Here is a 25,004-nt window from a genome sequence, read left to right as displayed (position 1 = left end):
AATAAAATGAGGGTTCTGTTTTAACACTTCTCATATTTTCTCTCATAATACTTAGAAGGAAAAGAGCTGACTCATTTCTATTAAGGTTATTACATTCCATATGTATCGAGATTCAGTCTATACTCAATGTACAGTTCATCTTCAATAGGGCTCTATGAAAGTTTTCAAGGAAACATGTGTGAGCACTTTAAGCAAAAGTAATATATTCAGTAAATATTGAAGGATATGTAAATATACCAAGATAGGTAAACAGTTCATCATCGAAGTATGAATGAGAAATATTCTCCATCAGTATTCATTTTTCCCCCTGTGAACACATGAATTTTTAAACTAAAATTGAACTTGAAGCGCTGGGCCAGGTGCTTTATTTTTTAAGTTAGGTATTTTTGCACACCATAAACAAAAATATCAACATGTTTCTAGGTACACAAACATGTGTTTTATAGAAAATATGAGAGGAAGACTGAGGGTCTAACAAAATACTTCTATCTAATTACATTTTGAAAGAACAACATCATATGGACTTCACTTACGACACAGATTTGGTTTTCTCCATGAGACACAAACTCCAACTGCACTACACGCCTCTGCGTACATAGCCACGGCAGTGCAGAATCCCAGGTACTTCCCCTCCATGTCACATGCGCAGGCTTCTTCAATGCATGCATCATAGTAAGCACTGGGGTCAACCTAGGCAGAGCACAGCACATGAGTCTCTGGGAGGAAACCCTGTGTAAGTCTCTGCTTTCAGAACAATGCTACCTTGCTGTGGCAGTCTCTGAAGGTGCTGTCTCTGAGGATCTCACATTTTCGCACAGCCCAGGCTTTACAGTATGGGTTTGAATCACATGGGAAAGTCTGAGCCACTGTATCTGAACACTCTTGGCTTGTTTTCCAACTATTCCCAAATTCCAGTGCTCCAGAAGCTACTGAAGAGTATCTTGTTGTGAAGTCATCCTTGAGATCACCGTTGTTATTTCCACAAAGACCACACACCTTGCCCTGTATTGATCGGAAAGGGAAATTTAAAAATTAGTTGTGCTAGGGACATTGAGATAGATAAACAGATGATAGATGAACAGATAGATATCATGATTATGCATATTGGAGCATGAATCTATGTAAAATTCCAATTTTCATGGATAAGATTCCAGAATTTGTGGATAAGAGTATTCTCCCATTTAAGGTACCCCATGTCACAAAATGATCTAGTACCACACAGAATAAATATCTACAGAACCAAAACAGGTATGTCTGCTAGTTTCAAATTACACATGAGACTACTTTGGCTTCTTAAAATATTTGCTCCAAGGAACACATTTAGTTCAAAATATATCAAATACCTGAAAATCACATCATGTGATAATCTCAAGTAACCAAATATAGGTAAACTACAATGCCTCAGGTTATTGCATTTACTCTTTTTTTTTTTTTTTTTTTTTTTTTTTTTTGAGACAGAGTCTCGCTCTGTCACCCAGGCTGGACTGCAGTGGCCGGATCTCAGCTCACTGCAAGCTCCGCCTCCCAGGTTCACGCCATTCTCCTGCCTCAGCCTCCCGAGTAGCTGGGACTACAGGCACCCGCCACCACGCCTGGCTAGTTTTTTGTATTTTTTAGTAGAGACGGGGTTTCACCGTGTTAGCCGGGTGGTCTCGCTCTCCTGACCTGGTGATCCGCCTGTCTCGGCCTCCCAAAGTGCTGGGATTACAGGCTTGAGCCACCACGCCTGGCCTTGCATTTACTTTTTAACCAGATTTTGTTATCTTTGATTACATTTCATATTTCATAAGAAGGTTGAAGAAAGGTGGAGGGCTTGTTACTCTAACAGAGACCCTGCCATTCCCCTATACTCTGCCTATCAATACCTGTCTTTAATTTTTAGTAACAGAAATGATTTTGCTTCCCCGTTATTCAGTTGTTAGCGATATACATACATTCCAGTTTGGATCCAGAATAACAGACAGTCTTGTATTTTTGTCCCAAATCATGATTATTCCATTTTGAAATTTCAGAATTAAGTACAGGCCAACAGTATGTATGGAGTATGCATTTGTATTGAGTTCACATTTCTTACTTTCTGTAGATTTGACTGCTGTTACTTTACCATCTTGCAAGACAACATTCTGATCCTGTAAATTCAGACAGATTTATAATAACAGTTTTATTTGGCTGTCACAATGTGAGAGGAAAAAATAAAGAAAATAGTACTGTACCTGAAAAGAAACTATAATTTTTCTTGAGCATGTTAGTCCATCTTCACAGCATGGAACACTCTCCGTTAAAATACGAAATGTGCCATTTTCATGACCACAATAATCCTTTAAAATAAAAATTATAATAGTTTGTAAATATTAGAGACACAGAACTCAACTACAGTATTTGTGTCAGACAAATATTCTTAGAGAAAATATTTGCCTTAAACTCAATAAATTGCCGTATGTTGTGTTACGGAATTTCCAAAAAACAATAGTTTAACACATTTACAGATAGTTAGCCTTGACTAAGTCCACTCTAGCTAATTTGTTTTGACTCAGTTATTTTCCCATTACTTCTGCACAAGTTCAGAATTATTCCATAAACATGTAAGTATTTAAAGTACAGACGTTTGTAATCACAGATTTATTTCTAGACTAGCTAGGTAAATTTGGCCTTATTTCCTCAAAGACTTACATGAAACTTGATATTCAAACAAAACTAATGCATAAATACAACAAATTTTACCCCTTAAATGTTAGTTAGGAAGCTTGCAGCTTGATAAGATGAACTCTGGAATGTATGTAACAAGCATGAACTCTGTAATCAGACAGGTCTAGGTTTACTATGACATTTTCTATTTGGTAGCTTAAGTTGCTTAACCTCTCTAAACTTCAATTTCTTCATCTGCATCATAGGAATAATAATATCAGTCTTATAGTATTATAATTATTAAATGCAATGAAATATATAAATTTGCTTGACAAAGAAGCGCTCATAAATGTTAGTTGTAATTTTTGCTGCCAGTGCTGTTGTTGGAAGAATCATATCTAGCATTTATTTATTGAGCACTAGTATGTCCTCCAGTGTGTGCTCTAGTGTGGTTTCAAGTAGGGGCTATTTTCATGCCCATTTTGTAAATACAAAAACTGAGACACTGAGAGGTTAAGGAATGTCCCCAAAGACATGCATCTGATAAAAGATGGAGCCAGCAGTGAAATCTAGTCCTAGCCTCCAGAGCCAGCAGTACACAATATAACATTTTACTGCCTTCTGGAAACATATAAGGGACCTTTTAAAAATATTTCCCATTTGAAAATAAAAGTATTTGGAACTAATCTACAAATGAACAATTAAGAATTATAGAAAAATTTTAATAAGACATATTCATAATTACCTCAAGAAATGAATACTGGCAGAGACCGTCAAAACTGTAACTTTTCCCATCAAAAGTTCTAACATGACCTTCCCCATAGATGTGGCAGATGGTTTGACATTCATTTTGGGTACAACTCCAAGACCCTTTAATGCAGGTACTAAAAGGAAAAGACACAGCGTAGTGATTATATTATGCCAGGATTCATACACTAATATTGCTTTTGTAAAGAAGCACAAAATTATGTTTCATATTGATTTAAATTTTGTAGTAGTCTTCGTTATAATGTAGGATGTTCAATATATACAATGCTACATAAACTTCTGTTTTAAAAATAGCATCTTGGCCGGGCACAGTGGCTCACGCCTCTAATCCCAGCATTTTGGGAGGCCGAGGCGGGCAGATCACGTGATCAGGAGATCAAGACCATCCTGGCTAACACGGTGAAACCCTGTCTCTACCAAAAATACAAAAGATTAGCCGGGTGTGGTGATGAGCGCCTATAGTCCCAGCTACTCTGGAGGCTGAGGCAGGAGAATGGCATGAACCCGGGAGGCCAGCTTGCAGTGAACCGAGACCATGCCACTGCACTCCTGCCTGGGTGACAGTGCAAGACTCTGTCTCAAAATAAATAAATAAATAAATAAATAAATAAATAAATAAATAAAATAGCATCTTTTTCTAACTGTATTTGGTCATTTTTTTTTTCAAATATCCCAAAGTGTGAATTCTTTCCTATGAAAATAAGAACAGACTGCATTTTCTAATATCTAAAACAAATAAAATAAAAATCCATTATTAAGCACCATTCATTGCAGCCAACAGAAGTGACACTTCCTTCATCATATTCTCGTCCACCAAAAGAGCACGGACAGTCATCAGGAAGGATGCATATCCCTTTAGAATTTCGAACCATTCCTTCTGGACAAAAGCACCCACGTTTGCAAGGCAAGTTCTCCTACAAGAATAAATATAAAATATACACCATGAGGCACCATTCTAATCATGTCATATTATCAGCATTAATTTAAATGCTTAAATATATCATGTATGTATTTGGAGTCAATCTCTGACAACTGAAAATAACACGCAAAAAGAGTATGACCTTCTAATTATTTTTCATTAAAATTATAGCTTTCCTAGGACCCGAAACAAAACCTTTCAATGGCTAAACTCTAATACTATGTTACTTACATCAAAAACAGGTATGTTCCGAGTACTGCATGTTCTGTCGGTTCTTCTCTGTGCTTTGGGATCCCTACAGTCTACATACTCAGCCCCTCCAGAACAATTTTCTGCAGAATAAGAAGAATTGTCATTGATCAAGAGCCTGTCGATCTGTTTTCTTTAGCAAAAGTGGATATTTTAAATTTGCACCGTGATTTTAACACTTACGTAGGGTTAAATCAATGGGAATCTGGCAAAGAAGAATTCCATCCCGACAGACACTGGAAATAAAACAAAATTATAAATTTAGACATAAGTTTCAAGGACAATTAGTTAAATGAGTGAGACACCATCCCCAGAAGAGGCATAAAATATACCAAAGGATAAGATATCATCTTGTAAATATTACAAGAATGTACAAACAAGGTTTTATGGGCATCAGAGAAAACCTTGTGGAAAGGATGGCTGGATCTTGATGAGAAGTGAAATTTAATACTTCTGATAATATGCCACACTGTGGTGTAGGAGAGAACAAGATATGTTCCAGTGACTCAAATGATTCATGTTTGGATGGAAAGAAGGGAAAATGGGGGAAGCAGTATATGTAGATTGGGGCCAGACTTTAGATGGTCTTAAATGACTTGCAAGTTTGTATTTGTTCTCCAGGTAACTGTCAGTCACTAAAGTTTCTGAGCAGGGAAGTGGCCCTATCAGAATAGTGCTTTAGGCTACATAGTCTTTATTGTTGTTATTACTACTATTATTATACTTTAAGTTCTGGGATACATGTGCAGAACGTGCAGGTTTGTTACATAGGTATGCACGTGGCTTTAAGCTACACATTCTTGCAGTAGTGCAGGAAACAGGACACAGAGAGACAGAGCAACAATGAGCAACCAAGTTAGCTATCACAGTGGTGCCAGCTGAGGAAAGTCTCAAATATGGTGAAGGGAACATAATTTGGAGGTACTGGCCTGATTCATTGAAAAGTTAATGTATTGATTCCCATGAAAATAAGAGCAGACTGCGTATTTTCTAATGTCCAAAACAGATAAATTAGTAATTCTTTATTAAGCACCATTAAAAAATTAATCTATTGATTCCCCAAAACTACAGAGAAAAAGAAATTATCATTATCAAACCCCAGCCAAAGGCTCATGGGCTTTGATATAAAGGGGTTACCTAGGCTTTCCTTTTGAATGATCAAGAAAAATTACTTATTGCTAAATGATAGCCTCATGAAACCAAAGAAAAGAGAGGAGGTGTATTCAAAGTATTTTTGAATGGCTATTTCATTTTGGCAATTATGTTGTCAAGAATTCCTACATCTCTCTATGGAATTAGAAACATGCTTAAATTACTTTGCTCCAGGCTGAGCACAGTGGCTCATGCCTGTAATCTCAGCACTCTGGGAAGCCAAGGCAGGTGAATTGCTTAAGTCCAAGAGTTTAAGACCAGCCTGGGCAACATGGCAAAATACTGTATCTACTAAAAATACAAAACGTTAGCTGGACATGGTGGCGTGCACCTGTAGTCCCAGCTACTCAGAAGGCTGAGGTGGGAGAATCACTTGAGCCCAGGGAGGTTGGAGCTGCAGTGAGCCAAACCTGTGCCACTGAACTGCAGCCTAGGCAATTGAAGTGAGACCCCATCTAAGACAGACAGACAGACAGACAGAAAGAAAGAAAGAAAGAGAGAGAGAGAGAGAGAGAGAGAGAGAGAGAGAGAGAGAGAGAAAGAGAGAAAGAGAGAAAGGGAGAAAGAAAGAAGGAAAGAAGGAAAGAAGGAAAGAAAGAAGGAAAGAAGGAAAGAAGGAAAGAAAGAAGGAAAGGAAAGAAGGAAAGAAGGAAAGAAAGAAAGAAAGAAAAGAAGGAAAGAAGGAAAGAAGGAGAGGAAGGAAAGAAGGAGAGGAAGGGAGGAAGGGAGGAAGGAAGGAAGGGAGGAAGGGAGGAAGGGAGGAAAAAAGGAAAGAAGGAAAGAAGGAAAGAAAGAGAAAGAAAGAGAAAAATTACTTTGCTCCAAACTGTAGAAATCATAGCCTCCTAGGCCAAAATAGTCAAAATTCTTCAATTCTTCAGAAACTAATTCCAAATTCTTGGTTATGATCTGACCACTGTCAGTGTTTCTAACCCAATCTTGTACAAAACAACCCACATGTGTAGTTTTTTCCTAACATTTCCTACATCTGTGCATTCTGTTTACAGGAAATCATCCTCTACATTTCATTTTTGTCTGGAAAAAGATTCATTCCCTCGTACAATTTATTTGCCTGTCTTCTCTGAGAAGTTTGCCTTAATCTCCTTAGGTAGTACCTGGCTCTTTCTGCTACCATATTCTAGTATACAAAGCTCCTTCTAATAGTTTGTGCCCTGCTTACTTGAAGTCCAAGACAATGTTCCTTCAGCTTTGCAACTCCAGCACTCAGCACAAGGCCTGGCACACTGCAGACACTTAATAAGTGTTTGTTGAATGATGACTACAGAGAGACAGCTAGAGAGCATCTTCTGAATATGAAATCATTTCACATTGTCTGTATATAGAATTTACCAGAATATTTTTCTACTGGTGTTTAAAACAAAATCAGAGTGGGATAATCTATATCCATTAGGATGCAATGAGCCTTCCAGAATAAAAGAGATTTTTATTAAGAAATAAGAAGCATAAGTATGACCAGTCTAAAAAGACTTCATACTGACAAAAGACCATTTCTCTGAAAAGCACAGTCTGTTGATTTCAGTGTCATAGCAAGTATACATGTAATTTCCATACCATTTATTGTCATCAATATGGATGAGTTTGCCTGGTTGCATGACCTCGTCATTTATGTAGCAGTCACACTGAGATTTCAGTACACAGTTTCCTTCATTATTCTGGTACATTTCATCAGGGCAGGTGCATCCATCAACTGGAACATCTTCTACATCACAGCTCCTATCTCTCTCTGACAATGATCGGCAAGAACTATTACAGGCTTTTACATTGTACTTGAAAACTAGTCCACTTGGACAAGAATGTTCTGTTGGTACAGAGACAAAAGAAACAATGAATATGTACATATTCAGGGAAATAAACAATTTTATTTCAGCTCGATGTTTATAGATATCGTGAATTTTCATAAGAGAGATTATGAATTTTTTAAGTCTTTGTTCATTGGGTTTTTAAAATTCTTTTTTGTTTTCAGTCAATACTGAATTCCTATTAATGTGTTTAAAAACTTTGCTGGGGGTTAAGCCCATAAACAGGAGAAGCAATACATTGCTTTCACATGGCTTACATTCCCAGTGAAAGGACAGTCATGGTACGTGCTATGAAGAAACAAGAGGGGAAGCACTAACTGTGTACAGATGAGGATCTACACTTAGTGATGAGCGTGAGTAGATGAAGAGCAAGAAGACAGTCCAGGGAGAGGTGATTCTGTCTGGAGAATAGCCTAAATCAGAGGGAGAATGAGTCTTTTAAAGAGTGCATAGAAGAATAGAAACTATATGGCCAGAGACAGAATGAATCAGTGGTTAAAATTTACAGGGCCGCCTTAAGGAGTTTGGTATTTAGCCTTAGAGCAATGAGACACCATTAACTTATTTTAGCCTGGAGTGTCACATGATATGCTTAGTTCCATTTGGCTTGGTTTTAAAGATTACCCTGGTTTTTCTGTAGAAAATGGATTAGAGGAAGCCAAGAGTAAATATTGAAGGAGGCTACTGAAATCACCTAGGAGTAATGGTAGTTTCTTGAACCTGGTTGGTGGCAATATAGATGGAGAGATGTGAATAAATTTAAGAGAGATTTTGGAGGTGAAATGGACAGATCTTATTGATTAACTAGATACAAGCAATGTGGTGTTAAATATGATCTACAAGAGGTTTGTTTCTACAAAGTTTGTTGTTTGTTTTTGTTTTTCTCTTGGTAAATCAAGTGTTTTTGTGAAGTCATAGTCAAACAGTGCAATAAATATTTTAAAACAAAGCAAGATTTTAAAAATATCATAGTTGAGCCCTTAATTTATTGGTTCATTTTTGTTTTTTCTCAACATAAATTATTCATATTAAAATGTCATTTACAAATGCATTAGCAGTCAGAACATTATTTAAATTTCAGCACACAATAATTGAACAGAAACATATATTTATATATAAATACATATATATTCTGGTTTTTCTCTATATGTGAATATATTAAATCAAGATCAATAAATCAAGAAGTAAAATATGTAAGGATTGCACAAGGATATTAAAAATAAAACAAAAAAAATCATCTTTGAAAGAACTAGTTAAAAATTTGTAAACACATATGCCTACACACGCACACCACACACACACACACACACACCCACTATAGCAAAACTGGGAAGGAAGTAGTTATTGCAAGCTTCTCTGCGGCTTACCACATAGGCCAGTTCTCCATTCTACTATGTATGTTTCCTTCTCAGCACACGCTTTCACATAGTTGCCTAAAATTGTACATAGGCAGTCTTGACTGTTTTCACAAGAGCAAGTATATTTTTTGCATTCCTTGAAAATAAGAAACAAATTTATATTACATTATGAAGTTACTCAGAAGAACAGGTAAACTGAGTATAATTTAGTTCCTAACCACTCTTCTACTCCAAAAAAAGCTTTTTTGAAATGTTCGAAAACATTTTTAAATATTCAAAATAGTGAATGAATTATTAGCCTGCTTGTCAAAACATTTTTAAAAAGGCAGAAAGAGAAACTTATTCAAGATTTTTCTCATTTGGGGTTATTTTCCGCACCACTTTTCTTCTGAATTTGGCATATCTAACACAAGAATGAATTAATAGAATCTAATACATATCGAAGGATATACTTTAATCTACTGACAATGGCTGTTATTCGAAAATATTTAATATCTACATGCTTTTGTCAATATCAGCAAAGTATTTGTCAACAAGAGGTGTTAATGTTAGAGCCTCACATACCTCATGATAGTGTTTAGGGTTCACAATTGGGTGGCAGGAAGCAAAAGGCCCACTTGAATCAAGAAGAATTCCACAGTGCCTTTCAGCAAACTTTTCTGGAAGAAAATCAGTGCACTCAAAATTAGTTTCAATAATGTCATAATCCTTTCCTTTTTTTTTTTTTTTTTTTTTTTTTTTGAGATGGAGTCTTACTCTTTCGCCCAGGCTGGAGTGCAGTGGCATGATCTCGGCTCACTGCAACCTCTGCCTACTGGGTTCAAGTGATTCTCCTGCCTCAGCCTCCTGTATAGCTGGGATTACAGGTGTGTGTCACCAAGCCCAGCTAATTTTTTGTATTTTTAGTAGAGATGGGGTTTCACCGTGTTGGCCAGGGTGGTCTCGATCTCCTGACCTCGTGATTCGCCCACCTCGGCCTCCCAAAGTGCTAGGATGACAGACGTGAGCCACCGCACCCGGCCATAATTCTTTAATTGAAAGAAAAGATGTACAATTTTAACTGTTCTCTCTATTAAAACAATTTTTAAAGTGTTCTGCTGTAATACATCTAACTTGTCACTATATGCAAAGATGGCATGCTATAATTAAAAAATCTTACACTAAGAGGCAAAGTCTTTGTTAGCTTTGGAATTTTGGATTAAATCAATTTACCTTTCTCTGAAATGCAGTTTCTATATAAAAATGGAATTAGGGGACCGTATTATATCTTTAGATTCATTTTAACTTTAAAATATATATTTATAGCTAAATTGTGATGAGTTGTAAATAAAGCAACCACAACAACGCCCCCCCCCCCGCCCAGCCACCACATGATCCCAGTCACCTCAGAAGATTATAGAAGATTATATCAGTTTTCCTGAAGGTCATATATTAGCACAACCAGTATCAATAATTCCAACACACCAATTTTGCTTTGTTTTTTAACTGATATTTCATTGGCCTATAAATAACTAGCATAGTATTAAATTAACAAAAATAAAAATCATAACAATAGCATCTGAGTAATAAGTGCTTGGCCTAAAGATTTTTGGTAATAGAGGAAGCTGTCTCTATTAAAAACAAACTGAGACCAATTATTTCCAAAATTTTAACTAATTGGCAACCCAGTATCATAACTTTTTATCTAAATATTACTAACAGCTTATTAAAATACAGTTTAATTTTCTGTATTTTATGTTAAGTTAAATGTAAAGCACTGAAAATTAAATTTAATTAATTTCTATATCTCTCCAAAGTGGTGGCATATAGTCTGCTTAACATAAATTGACTTGGTATCGTATGAGATATACATTCTCATTTTAACTGTTTTCATTGCAACACTCCAAAATCAAAATAATATGATAATCAAAACCCTGAAATATGTATTATGCTGTTTACATTAATGCTTCTACCAACTCTTTTAAATCAAAATTAGTAGACAAGGCTTTCAAAAGGAATTGCCTTAGTAATGTTAAAATATTATTATAATCTGATAAGACTATTTCAAGTATATATTAATTTAGAAAAAACTAATTAACATGTCAATGTAATATATTTTAACTTAGCTTCCATTGCACTCTTTTTTTTAATGAAAGAAGCAACACAAAATGAAGCATTTATTAGTATCAGCAATACCAGAGGAGCGACCAAAGCATGACTTGGATTCAAAATACTTGAATTTCTCATCTGTCATCCTTATTCACTAGGGATCTTTATTAACCCTCTCTGTGCTCCATTATCCCCACTATCTACATTAGTGGGGATAATAGTCCCGCCCATGCTGCTCATGAGTTTTGGTAGAAATAAATTGAACTAATATTTTAAAAGCCTTCTGGTAAGCATAAATGTAAGCTGAATCATACCAGTGTAAAGTTTAATTAATGTCTGTATTGGGGCTTGCACAGCAGTAGTTAGGACACCTGGACCCAACCACAGCTCTATCATCAAGTGGCTTCACCAGTTTGGGCGAGTCTTGCTAGTTCAACCAATGACTATTTTTATAACTAAGTTAAAGGAGGGAATAATTGAAGAACTAAATGTGCCCCAAATCTCTTCTAATCTTGTTATTCTATAGTGACAGTGAAAATTATGTAAGAAGGAAAGGAGTAGGTATAGAAAAGCAAACAACCAAGATGAACTCCCATGAACTATTTGTTTTGTAGGAATAAGATCAGCCAACCAGACTGCTTCTCTGCTGTGTCCTCCAAAATTCAGACAGTACAACAAAAACTAACTAAAGCCAGGATTATCTGATGTGTTCATATTATTACCAAAATAAGTACATAATTCCTAGCACCAAATATGTAATTACAGATTTCAATAGTCAATTAACATTACCTGTTTCTATACTAATACATGAAGAGGGGTTTCCTTTAGGACAGGACATCATTTCCCAAGAATTAGCAAATGCTTGAGATGTCTTCTCCAATATATTCTGACTTGACATGAAATCATCCTCTGCTTTGTTGTTGTAGGAACCACAGAGTCCTGTATAAAAGCACACAGCAAAGTTTCACACCTCACCTACTCAATTTTTTAGATTCACATCCTCACTGCACATTCAGTTCTTTGCCCAAGAGAAAACCTGTAGAAGCTACCTGAGAATATGCCTTGTTTAGCCTTCATACATTAAGTAAAATGTCATGGCATTTCAGATTTCACCCAAATTCCCTTTCATTCGCATTCCAGGAGCACTGAAACACCATTTGCCATGAATACTGTCTTTTTCCTATTTGTCGCTGTAACTTGTATCTCTTTGGAGGAGCCAACAGAAAGTGTGCTTCTAAGTAGGAACTTATGACTCACATTTGCACGATTTCAGTGTGGATAGTTGAATCATATTGAGTGCTATATGCCTTTTTAACCCAGACCCTTCTGACCTATGAGTTACATCTATTCCTTTGTGTAAATAAGTTACCTTCTCAAGTACAGGTGTGTTACAAAACCTTCTGCTGTTTGTTAAGTACTAGTCTTTGTGGCACTTGCCATAATCTTTGTTTGTTTTGCTCAACATTTATGGCTGTAGTTAATAACTGATTTATAAGACAGAAAACATCAGTGACAGAAATGACCATATGATCTTCCAGAAAGACAAGTCACAGTGTAGCTTTTATATAAACTGTGATTTTCAAAAGATTTATATCTATAATATTTTCATTTATTCAACTATGGTTTAAAGCCTTAGTAGCACACACTAGCAAAGTGATACATTAACACATATATTATCAAATCTCATTTAAATAAAAGCGTTAATTTAAAATGTTTAAAAATTTAAATTGTTAAAATCTTTAGGGAATAGATTTTGTAATAAGTAAAGCCATCTTTACTATGACGAGTAAGTTGGAATTATTTTACTACAATGTGGAAGGAAAGATTAAGTCAAAATGGTTTATTGGCTTACTGTTATTAATTAATTATCTAATTAAGAAATTAGAATAAGTGATGGTAATATTTCAGCCTTGGGAATAAAACTTAATCCAGAGGACTTACCCACAGTGTCTGTGAATTGGTTGGGTGGCATAGAAACATATAATTGCATCACAGGAACAATTTGTATTTGTAGTTTTACGTGAAAGTACGTTTCTACTTGAAGGTATGAGGAAGATGCGTTGAAAATCTGTATTTTATCTGTTAAAATAATTAAGAACATTAATTACATGTTCAACAGTTCTTACTTTCTTAAAATACTTTAATATTTTGATATCTGTTAAAAATCAGAAATGTAATAGCTTTAAAAATTGAAAAAATGACTGCATCTTACACTTATTTTAAAATGTTGTTATTAAACTTACCTGAATAGTAATAACCTTGATTTCTAATCTTGTCATTTGTGACTGTTCCATCACTGCTGAATACGTATTTGTCAACTGGAACAGACTAATATTTAAAACACTTTGTTAGTTAATATTAACTTGCAGTATTAATTTTAATGTAATATATGAACCCAAATTTTTATGTCATAAGATGTTTAATGCTATAGGATTAATTAATAAATATCTAAAATACATTTTTAAAGCATTTTTAAGGCACACTTTGCTTCATTGTTTCTCATACCAACTCTGTGTACCAGATTGTAAATAAATCTTCATCCCCAACATGTGAATGCAGAAATGGAAACCCAAGACGGTAACTTGAGTATCCAAAGGTTAAACAGCCTGTAAAGGTCAAAGTCCAAACTACTCATCCTCCCTTCCCATTTAGGTCTATTTCCACTTATAATGTCAATTCCAAATAAATAAAGCTCTAAACAAATGCCATTGCCTTCCTTCATAAATGGTCTGCAAAGTTTAACATTTCAATGAACACATAAATTTGATCCATAATCAACATATTAATTGTATATCTATGGTAATTTTGATATACTTCAGGACTTTTGCAACTAGCTGGCACTTCCAGAGACTTTATCAATTTTCTATGCAATTTTACTTAAGCTTTGAGTATACATAGTAAAGCTTCTCTTCTTCAACCTCAAAAATCCTGAATTTATAAAATAAGTGATATGATTTGACTCTGAATAAGCCTTAGGAAGCTGATTACTTACAGAATTCAAAAGAAGTGTAACGCTATTTAAGCATGTTCCTGTCTGACCACTTGGGCATGGACGGAGCTCAACACTAATAGACCAATCTTCATTCTGTAAAAAATACATTTCATTAAAATGTTTATTAGAATGTCATTTAATGCTATTTATGGTATGCTATTACTATGTAATTCATTCACAATGAGTGTTTGAATTTTAAATATGTACAATTCCTACTACAATCAGAGTGCTCTAAGAATAGAGACCAAGTTCAGCCCATAGTACAGCCTCTGGACTGGCCAAGAGCTTAGTATCTTGCATAAACTATATCCATGTAGTTTACCATTGATGAATTTTCATAGTCATCATTTTTTAATTTTATTTTTACTTTTTGTCTTCCCAAAGGGAATGTACTGCCACATAAGGACTCTTAGGAATTAGCAGTAACACAGTTTGCTTCTTCTCTGGACAGTTCGCAATGTCTATTTAAATCCAATGTGAGAGTCATTTAATTTGTTAAACTGTAATATAAGTCATATCAAACATAGACTTCCAGATCTCATTTCAATGTCTGGAAATCTGTAATCTATAAGAAGCAAATGTTCCCTATGCTTTGTCATTTTCCCCTCTTACTTTCCCCATCCTGTATCCTAATGGATTTAGAGGAGCATAAAAAGAAGGAATGGCAGGCCTGGCACAGTGGCTCACGCCTGTAATCCTAACACTTTGGGAGGCCAAAGTGGGCAGATCACCTGAGGTCAGGAGTTCGAGACCAACCTGGCCAACACGGTGAAACCCCGTCTCTACTAAAAATACAAAAATTAGCCAGGCGTGGTGGTAAGCGCCTGTAATCCCAGCTACTCAGGAGGCTGAGGCAGGAGAATCACTTGAACCCAGGAGGCAGAGGTTACAGTGAGCTGAGATCAAGCTATTGCACTCCAGCCTGGGCGGCAAGAGTAAAACTCCATCTCAAATAAATTAAAAAAAAAAAAGAAGAAGAAGGAGGAAAGGCAGATTATGTTGGTAGGCAATCAAGAAGCTTTATTTTGGAAGAGTGACTTTTAGTAGCAGCAACTACATTTTGTAGCTTACAGGACATTAACCAACATTTATCACTTCAGGATTCACAAATTCTGTTCATCTTCATTTCTTACCAAAAAGATTATATAAAATCACTAACTCTCAGGTGGACTAGATTGCTAGTTCTTTGTAGCACAAACTACAAAACGGAATCACTCTTTTACTGAAATTCAAGTGACTTAAAATTTTAGTACTGAAAAGAATGTAAATGTAGGAATAGCCTCTATCATAGTGATACTGTTGTATTATAAAAACTAAAAATAAATTTAAGGAAATAATAATGAAAGCAGAAGATGCTTCATGGAATGTAAAAGATTATTTTATTTGAAACAGTAGTGACCACACACAAAGAAAAGTAGAAGAATGAAATAAATTCCCAGTGTATTCATATGATTATGAGTGAATGAAAAGGGTTCTATTTGTTAGGTTGTTTTTTTGCAAGGAATTTCCAAGGAGGACAGGTAATGTTAATTTAATACTGACAGGTAATACCATCAGTGCCAGTATGTGATAGAAAACATACTGAAATACATAACCAGTAATTGAAGGATTGTTCATTTTTTATTTCTTTAAATACTAATTCAAGGTGAAGACTGTGTTTTAAATTGGTTGAAGAATAGCTTTGTTTGTATATCAGTTTGCTCAAATATTGCAGGCTATTACATACGTGAATGGCCAGGAAGTGGCAGTTTCCAGGAAAGTTGTACTTAACACCATCAAAGGTGGTAAGGGAACTTCCTTCCACCTTACATCTTCCAGGGCATAATGCTTCAGTGCAAGACCATTTTGCATCTTGGCATGTGCTGTTAAAATGTAATGGTTATATTAAGGGTTATCAATTGTATTTTCTCTATGGTTCAAATAAAATTTCACACTAAAAATTCATCACAAGTTAAGACATTTGGTTAAGCTTTATTCGACCATTTCTATTTTCCACCCAAATCTCAGCTCTAATAAAACATCTCATTGATGGTGGTATCCTAATATTTTAGAAGCCTTGACTATAATGATAACTTCTCATGAATTAAGTATATAAAACTTATAATCTGGATTTCAGAGATTTTTTTAAATGGAACACAGTTCATTATCAGTGTTAAAATACCTGCTACAAACCACATTGTAGAATTGCACCGCACAATACATAGAGCGAGCTTTTGGAATGTGTCTCATCTCAATTGAGACCCACTATAAATGTAAAACACATACAGATTTTGAAGACTTATAGGAAAAAAATATTGTAAAATCCCTCACTAACTTGATTTCATATTAATGTTATGTTTAAATAATAGTATTCTAGATATATTGGGTTATATAAAATACATAACTAAAACTAATTTCACCTGTTTCTTCATGTCTTTTAAAAATTTGTCAACTAAAAACTGTTAAATGATATATGTGGATCATTTTTGTAGCCTAAATTATATTTCTCTTGAACAGTACTGTTATAGACATTCAATAAATTATAGGTACTATTATTTATAATTCTTCATACAAATTAAAATTAATTATTAATATAAACATAATATAAATTAATATTGATTATTACTACCAAAATAAAACATTTTCCATTTGTAGAGAAAATGCATTTTGTATTGAGCCAAATTATGTCCCCACAGAGACACAATACATTTCAGGAAAAGGAAGAAAACCAATATTGTGAAAATGGCCATACTGCACAAGGTAATTTATAGATTCAATGTCATCCCCATTAAGCTACCAATGACTGTCTTCATAGAATTGGAAAAAACTGCTTTAAAGTTCATATGGAACCAAAAAAGAGCCCGCATTGCCAAGAAAATCCTAAGCCAAAAGAACAAAGCTGGAGGCATCATGCTACCTGACTTCAAACTATATTACAAGGCTACAGTAACCAAAACAGCATGATACTGGTACCAAAACAGAGATATAGACCAATGGAACAGAACAGAGCCCTCAGAAATAATATCACACATCAACAACCATCTGATCTTTGACACAAACCTGACAAAAACAAGAAATGGGTAAAGGATTCCCTATTGAATAAATTGTGCTGGAAAAATTGGCTAGCCATAAGTAGAAAGCTGAAACTGCATTCTTTCCTTATGCCTTATACGAAAAGTAATTCAAGATGGATTAGAGACTTAAATGTTAAACCTAAAACCATAAAAACCCTGGAAGAAAACCTAGGTAATACCATTCAGGACATAAGCATGGGCAAGGACTTCATGTCTAAAACACCAAAAGCAATGGCAACAAAAGCCAAAATTGACAAATGGGATCTAATTAAACTAAAGAGCTTCTGCACAGCAAAAGAAACTACCATCAGAGTGAACAGGCAACCTACAGAATGGGAGAAAATTTTTGCAATCTACTCATCTGACAAAGGCCTAATATCCAGAACCTATAAAGAACTCAATCAAATTTACAAGAAAAAAACAAACAACCCCATCAAAAAGTGGGCAAAGGATATGAACAGACACTTCTCAAAAGAAGACATTCATACAGCCAACAGACACATGAAAAAATGCTCATCATCACTGGCCATCAGAGAAATGAAAATCAAAACCACAATGAGATACCATCTCACACCAGTTAGAATGGCAATCATTAAAAAAATCAGGAAACAACAGGTGCTGGAGAGGATGTGGAGAAATAGGAACACTTTTACACTGTTGGTGGGACTGTAAACTAGTTCAACCATTGTGGAAAACAGAGTGGCAATTCCTCAAGGATCTAGAACTAGAAATACCATTTGACCCTGCCATCCCGTTACTGGGGATATACCAAAAGGATTATAAGTCATGTTGCTATAAAGACACATGCACACATATGCTTATCGTGGCACTGTTCACAATAGCAAAGACTTGGAATCAACCCAAATGTCCATCAGTGACAGACTGGATTAAGAAAATGTGGCACATATTCACCATGGAATACTATGCAGTCATAAAAAAGGATGAGTTCGTTTCCTCTGTAGGGACATGGATGCAGCTGGAAACCGTCATTCTCAGCAAACTATCGCAAGAACAGAAAACCAAATACCGCATGTTCTCACTCCTAGGTGAGAATTGAACAATGAGATCACTTGGACACAGGAAGGGGAATATCACACACCGGGTCCTATTGTGGGGAGGGAGTAGCAGGGAGGGATGGCATTAGGATATATACCTAATGTAAATGACGAGTTAATGGGTGCAGCACACCAACATGGCCCATGTATACATATGTAACAAACCTGCACATTGTGCACATGTACCCTAGAACTTAAAGTATAATAAAAAAAAAAAAGAAAAGTATTTTGTAGTATTGCAGAAATTTAGAGCTTCAGAGAAAAGCCATAATGAAGAATGGGGAAATCTCAATGGTCATTACATCGTTGTAGAACTTAGAAGGAAGACTCAAGCTGAGTATTCAATTAATAGTGAAATAATCTACAATAACTTTTGGTACATTAGAATTTACTGCTGAATAGATATATTATTCATCTTCACCAATCTCGCTACATATAAAAACTATTTGAAAAGTATTTGGCTCTTTCTAACTGTACGTTTTATTAAATATTCTTGGCAGAATTAGCATCACTATTGTTTCATTATTATAACCAAAATCTTATACTATACTTTGCTCTATATTTGCAACTACCAAGTGGTTTACTATTGAAAACACTGTTTCTGTTAGTGAGCATTGTCTTCTAAAGATACACAGAAAGATCATATATGTTATAATAAAAAACACACTGAGTCTAAAAACAAAACACCAACAACACAGAAAATGCAGTGATATTGCTTTTGATTTCTTAAAGGTTTATTTTAAGGGTGCATTTAGGAATCTTTCCAAATTATGTAAAAATATTGGTATTATTTTACCATCAATAATATGTGAACAAAAAGCACACACGTACCACTGAGAACCACAAGGACCTTCTCGGACTTCTCCTGGCTGATACACGTTTCCACTGGATTCACAGGGACATTCAGCTTTTAATACACATTTTCCTTTCTCTCCAATATCATCCAACAGATAACCTAGAACACATTGTATAAAGTTGACCTCAAAACTCTACAAACATCAGTAAATTGTTCAGCAGCGTATTGTGAAATCACTCTTGAGATAGTTCTTTCAAGCGTAACATGCACCGAAAATGATAATTTCTTGTTAAAGCAATTACTCCTAATTTGAGAACTGGCAAGAGGATAGAAAACAATTTTCTGAGTCTGAGTTACTGCTACACAGTGCACAGTCCCATTGCACTCAATTTGGGACTAAAGCATATTCTGTGTAATACAGAAGCCCTCAGGTATTGTAGAGATGGAAATACACATTAGCTTTAAAATTCTCTCTAACCCTCCTCTGCAGTTTGCTAAGAGAATATATTAGAAATAGTTAAATTGTTGGAATGTCATGCTATAAATAAGATATCACTCTGACATGACTTGAGTCCCACTTTCTTTTTAGCTTTTGTTTTGTTTTAGTGTAAATACTCTCATTGGTGTACTACCTTCTGGGCACGTGCAGCCACTCACACAGTCACTGTCTTGAAAAGGAGCCACATTAGAACAAGTTGCAGGGTTGGAGGGTCCACATTCTTTGTAGATATGTTGTTCTTCTGGACATCTATGTGTTTCTGAAGAAATATAAAAATATGTATACACGGATATTAGAGGAAACTAAATATAAGAAATACATACTCTTCTAAGGAGGAGCTTCTCAAATGGAACTCTTTGAGTCTGAGTTACAAGGTACAAGTCAGTCTTTAAAGATACTCAATACGACTAAATTATTCCAATTTCCTGTGCATTATTTATGACACAATATTTAATTTAGAGGAAATATATTTTTTCTGTAATTTCATTTCATCTTAAGTTGATATTTATATTCTACTTGTATTATGAGGATTGACTTAAGCATATGTGGAAAGTATGTTTGCATATGAACCTCATATTTACATTTTTTATTAATCTTTTTGAAAAATGATAGTACTAATCAGTATACATTTGATAAACTTTCCAGTTATTTTCTATAGAACTGACTCATGGTTTTCTGTGACTTTAACTGATTGTAACAAGTACAACATTTTAAATTAAGATCTTAACACAAAGCACTGCAACTTGAGGCGAGTCACATCACCTAAACAAATCTGTTTCCTTGTAAGTATATGTGACAAACAAGACTTCATCATCTCTACTATCCCCTTCCAGGGCTTAGAATCATTTGAGATTACGTTGCAATACAGCTTAACTTTAAAGTACTGTATACCTATGTATCAAACCTGCACGTTGTGCACATGTACCCTAGAACTTAAAGTATGATAAAAAAAAAAAAAGATAAATGAGAAAAAAAATAAAAAATAAAGTGCTGTAGAAACTTACAGAGTTGTAACCTACAATGAAGGTAAAAACCTACCACAAACCACATCGGAATCGCTTCGCCAGGATTCAAAGGTGCCAGGACCATCTGAGGCACAGAGGCGGGACAGTTCTGAGTAAGTGTCACATGTAGATGTTTTGTCTCTAGTTTGGCAGTATTCATCAATGCAGATCATTTTGTAGTCATTGGCTAGAGCGGCAACCTTTCCACATTTCTCAAAGTAGGTGCCAATAATTTTGTTACAGTGCTACAAAATAAAGCATGATATTTTATTAAAATGGGCAACAAAAGTAAGAAAAATGGGCAGTAAGATGAATTTTTAAAGCATAAATACAGAAGTTTTTGGTTTTGGTTTTGTTTTGCATCATATCCTGTAGCTTTGACAAGGAAAGTTCTGGGATGCTGTTTGAAATAGAGCTTTTTGAAGTATTATAGTTGGTAAAATGACTCCTAAAATGAATACTGTTGGATTCTCGGCATTTTGGATTGTTGTATAATGACGTTGGTTGAAATTGAGGTTTTTGAAGTACTACAGCTAGTAAAGTGACTCCCAAGAGAATACTTCTGGATACTTGGCATCTTGAATTGCTATGTAATGACTTCAAAATTTATTGTACTTAAACTTATCCAAACTGTCTTTAAAGGTGACATGAATTTTAGGACAGAGAAAATGGAAGGGGCGAGAAGAGAGTTGATTAATGCCAAAGACTGGGATGGTACCTGATAGAATACCACAATAGACAGAAGGGATATTGTCCCTTTAACTGTTAATCTGCCCGTAGTTTATAATCAAACAGATGACCATAAAATAAAGTGACTCTGTCCTTTCTTAGTCAGAGTCATGTGTATTTGCTCTGGGAACAACATACTCTGTTTTAGTAAAGGAAGTAATGACATGTATTATTGAATGAAAAAAAGCTCAAATTTCAACACAGTTCAACCACCATATAGCTGTTTTCTATTTTAACAATTTGTTTATTTTTAGAGAAGCAAAAAAGCTACTGTAGAACAAATGTACAATTTTTTAAATTATTGTTATTTTTGAGATGGAGTCTCGCACTGTCTCCGGGGCTGGAGTGCAGTGGCATGATCTCGGCTCACTGCAACCTCCACCTCCTGGTTCAAGCAATTCTCCTGCCTCAGCCTCCCAAGCAGCTGAGATTACAGGCACCCACCACCACGCCCAGCTAATTTTTTGTGTTTTTAGTATAGACAGGGTTTTACCATGTTGGCCAGGCTGGTCTTGAACTCCTGATCTTGTGATTCACCCGCCTTGGCCTCCCAAAGTCCTGGGATTACAGGTGTAAGCCACTGCGCCCGGCCCAAGTGTACAATTTGTACCAACTAGGCTGGAGGCAGGCTGATGACATTCTCCAAATGACGTATAAAATTAAGTGAAATAAAATCTTCAAATATTACTCTTCATCTACTATTTTTTGTACATTTTTCTCACTATATTACAGATTTCTCTAGAGTAAGAAATACGACTTTTTATGCTCTGGGCTTAACACAGTATCTTGCACATAAGTTGGTCCTTAGTAAATATACATTGGTTTGAATGTAAATTGATGTAATCATTTAACTAACACTTTTGAGCAACAAGGAATAAGTTTTCAACATATTATGCAACTACCACAATGCATAATCCCTATTATCATGGAACATCTAATTTTATAGGGAACATATGAGAAAAACTTGGGCAATTTTTATAGATGGTATCTTATTATAAGTACCAATGAGAGCCATAAGGTAACAAAAGAAAGAGAAAGCAATTCCAACTGCAAAGATCAAGTAAGATTTCACAACGAAGATGGTAGATGATCTTGTATAATGCCATGGTGTGATTTGCTTTGCTGTAGATGACAGGATGGCTGTAATTGCAACACCCTCTTCCAATAAAACAAAAACATATTTTATTAATGCTATCCACACATTTCTTGATCTTGAGAATTCTATTCTAGTTGAAACAGGAATGTGTGAACATTCATTCAGTCACCAAATGGATGCAGTCAATCAAATTCAACATAATAGCTTACATAAGTGCAGAAAATCCACAAAGTAAATGATAACTATCTGCAAATGCTGTTGTCAAAAATATTATCTGTAACTTTCTCAAAAAGAAAGTAAAAGATATGAGGGATGACAATTCAGAAAGGATATCTGGGGCAAAAGTAAGGGAGTGGGACATAGTACATGGATTTCCAAACTGTAAGAGAGGAATCAAGACAGTACCCATCAAGAGATGATAGTGGAAAGGTGAAGCATGTCAGTTTCCATACAGACAAACTAAAACACTATGCAAAGGAAATTATAATTGTTACACTAATATATGGTAAATATCATAGTATTTGAGGGGAAATTATTTTGGCATGTGCAGCTAGACCAAAGCTGAAAAACAGAAAATAGGAACATTGGAGAGGAAGTAGTTGCAGAATTCTAAGAAGAAGGTATGAGTGCTTAGGAGAATATGGAACCAAGGGCTTAAATTGGAACCAAGGGTTACAAAGCCATGTTAATAAGAACAGTGTAATAATGGCGTAAATACAGACACACAGACCAGTGGAACAGAATAGAGAACCCAGAAATAAATCCAAACATACACTGCCAACTATCTTTCACAAAGACACAAAGAAGACACAATGGTGGAAAGGATGGGTTCTTCACTAAATGGTGCTGAAAAAAACTGGTTTTCCATATACAAAAGAATAAAATTAAACCCATATATTATACCATACACAAAAATCAATTCAAAATTAATCAAAGACCTAAATTGAAGACCAGAAAATATAAAATCTCAAAAGGAACATAGGAGAAAAGGTCCTGCACATTGGCCTTGGCAGTGATGTTTTGGACATCACACCAAAAGCTCAGGCCACAAAAGCAAAAATAAACAAGTGGGACTGCATCAAAACAGTGCTTCTGCATAGCAATGAAACAATTAACAAAATTAAAGCGTAGCCTAAAAATTAGGGGTGAAATTGTAGACCATATATTTGATTGAGGATTAATATCCAAAATTTATATAGAACATATAAAACTCAAAAGTGGAAAAAGAAATAACCCAACTTAAAAATCAGTGAAAGACTTAAATAGACATTTCTCAAAAGAAGACATACAAATGGCCGACAGTTATATGAAAGGTGCTCAACATCATTAATCGTCAGGGAAATGCAGCTCAAAACCACCAAGAGCTATCACCTCACACCTGTTAGGATGGCTATTATCAAAAAGTTAAAAGATAACAGAACTGGCAAGAGTGTGGAGAAAAGGCAAGGCTTACACACTGTTGGTGGAAATGTAGATTGGTACAGCCATCATGAAAAACATCATGGAGGTTTCTAAAGAGATTACAAATAGAACTACCTGCCAGGCGCAGTGGCTCACGCCTGTAATCCCAGCACTTTGGGATGCCAAGGCGGGCAGATCACTGGAGGTCAGGAGTTTGAGACCAGCCTGGCCAACATGGTGAAACCCCATCTCTACAAAAAATACAAAAATTAGCCAGGCCTGGTGATATGCAACTCTAACCTTAGCTACTCGGGAGGCTGAAGCAGGAGAATTCCTTGAACCAGGAAGGCGAAGGTTGCAGTGAGCAGAGATCACGCCACTGCACTCCAGCCTGGGCGACAGAGTGAGACACTGTCTCAAAAAAAAAAAAAAAAAAAGGAACTACTATATGACCCAGCAATCACTCTTTTGGGCATATATCCAAAGGAAATGAAATACCACCTTGTAAAGATATTTGCACTCCTGTGTTCATTGCAGCATTAATCATAATAACTAAGATATGGAAACAACCTAAGTGTTCACAAATAAACAAATAGAAAAAGAAACTGTGGCTCATATATGCAAAATGGAATATTATTCAGCCCTAAAAAACAACAAGATCTTGCCATTTATCATAACATGGATAAGCATGGATGACATTATACTAGTGAAATAAGCCAGAAACAGGAAGAAAGATGTTGCATGACCTCACCTATATGTGTAATCTTTTTTAAAAAATTAAGTCTGTAGAAATAGAGAACAAAACAATGGTTACAGGGGCTGGAAGAATCTTGAGATCTAATGTACAATCTGAAGACTATAAGTAATAAGATTGTACTGTATCTGTTATTCATGCTAAATGAGCAGATTTCAGCTGCTCTTACCACAGAAACAAACAAACCAACAAAAAAAAGTTGAAGTATCTTTCAGATGAGATGATGGATATGTTAATTTGCTTCCCTGTAGTAAATATTTTACTATCCATATGTATCACATACCAGACAAACACGTACACATGTTGTGTACCCTAAATATACACAATAACATTTATTTTAAAAAAGAAACCAAGGGAACTATTGCTAGAATTTGCTACACAATGAAATATAAATTTCTTACCTGTATTCCATCTTCACAAACTTCATAGCTTTTACCAACAGCATTGGGACAATCACCAGGAATTTTACTATCGGCAATGTGCTCATTAATATCTTGCCCTTAAAAAGAAAGCATTGTTTAGTTTCAGTTATTCTTTTTATGTGTGCATTATTTTCAAGCTACATATGGACTTGGCAATGTAAAATGTTTTCATTTTAACAAGTTCTCATTCTTTAGACAAAGGCAAAATTGAAAATGATTTGAGT

The 25,004-nt window shown here is 35.2% G+C and overlaps 1 protein-coding gene across 1 annotated transcript in view; it reads right to left on the bottom strand.

Annotated features, from left to right (window-relative positions):
* Positions 1–25,004, bottom strand: part of MUC19 (mucin 19, oligomeric) — a 189,266-nt gene that overhangs the window by 135,014 nt on the left and 29,248 nt on the right. Inside the window, 20 exon segments of the mRNA XM_025401355.1 lie at positions 534–690; positions 763–1,002; positions 1,935–2,129; positions 2,214–2,318; positions 3,371–3,509; positions 4,156–4,307; positions 4,544–4,644; positions 4,745–4,797; positions 7,286–7,532; positions 8,901–9,027; positions 9,456–9,550; positions 11,769–11,918; positions 12,921–13,058; positions 13,223–13,307; positions 13,972–14,064; positions 15,698–15,833; positions 18,911–19,034; positions 19,508–19,633; positions 20,413–20,623; positions 24,760–24,857. Coding sequence (XP_025257140.1) covers positions 534–690; positions 763–1,002; positions 1,935–2,129; positions 2,214–2,318; positions 3,371–3,509; positions 4,156–4,307; positions 4,544–4,644; positions 4,745–4,797; positions 7,286–7,532; positions 8,901–9,027; positions 9,456–9,550; positions 11,769–11,918; positions 12,921–13,058; positions 13,223–13,307; positions 13,972–14,064; positions 15,698–15,833; positions 18,911–19,034; positions 19,508–19,633; positions 20,413–20,623; positions 24,760–24,857 — 2,772 coding nt within the window.

Source organism: Theropithecus gelada, chromosome 11 (assembly GCF_003255815.1).
Source record: "Theropithecus gelada isolate Dixy chromosome 11, Tgel_1.0, whole genome shotgun sequence".
NCBI classification, from domain to species: Eukaryota; Metazoa; Chordata; class Mammalia; order Primates; family Cercopithecidae; genus Theropithecus; species Theropithecus gelada.
Note: the sequence above shows the minus strand (reverse complement) of the source record. Positions and strands in the feature narration are given on the sequence as shown.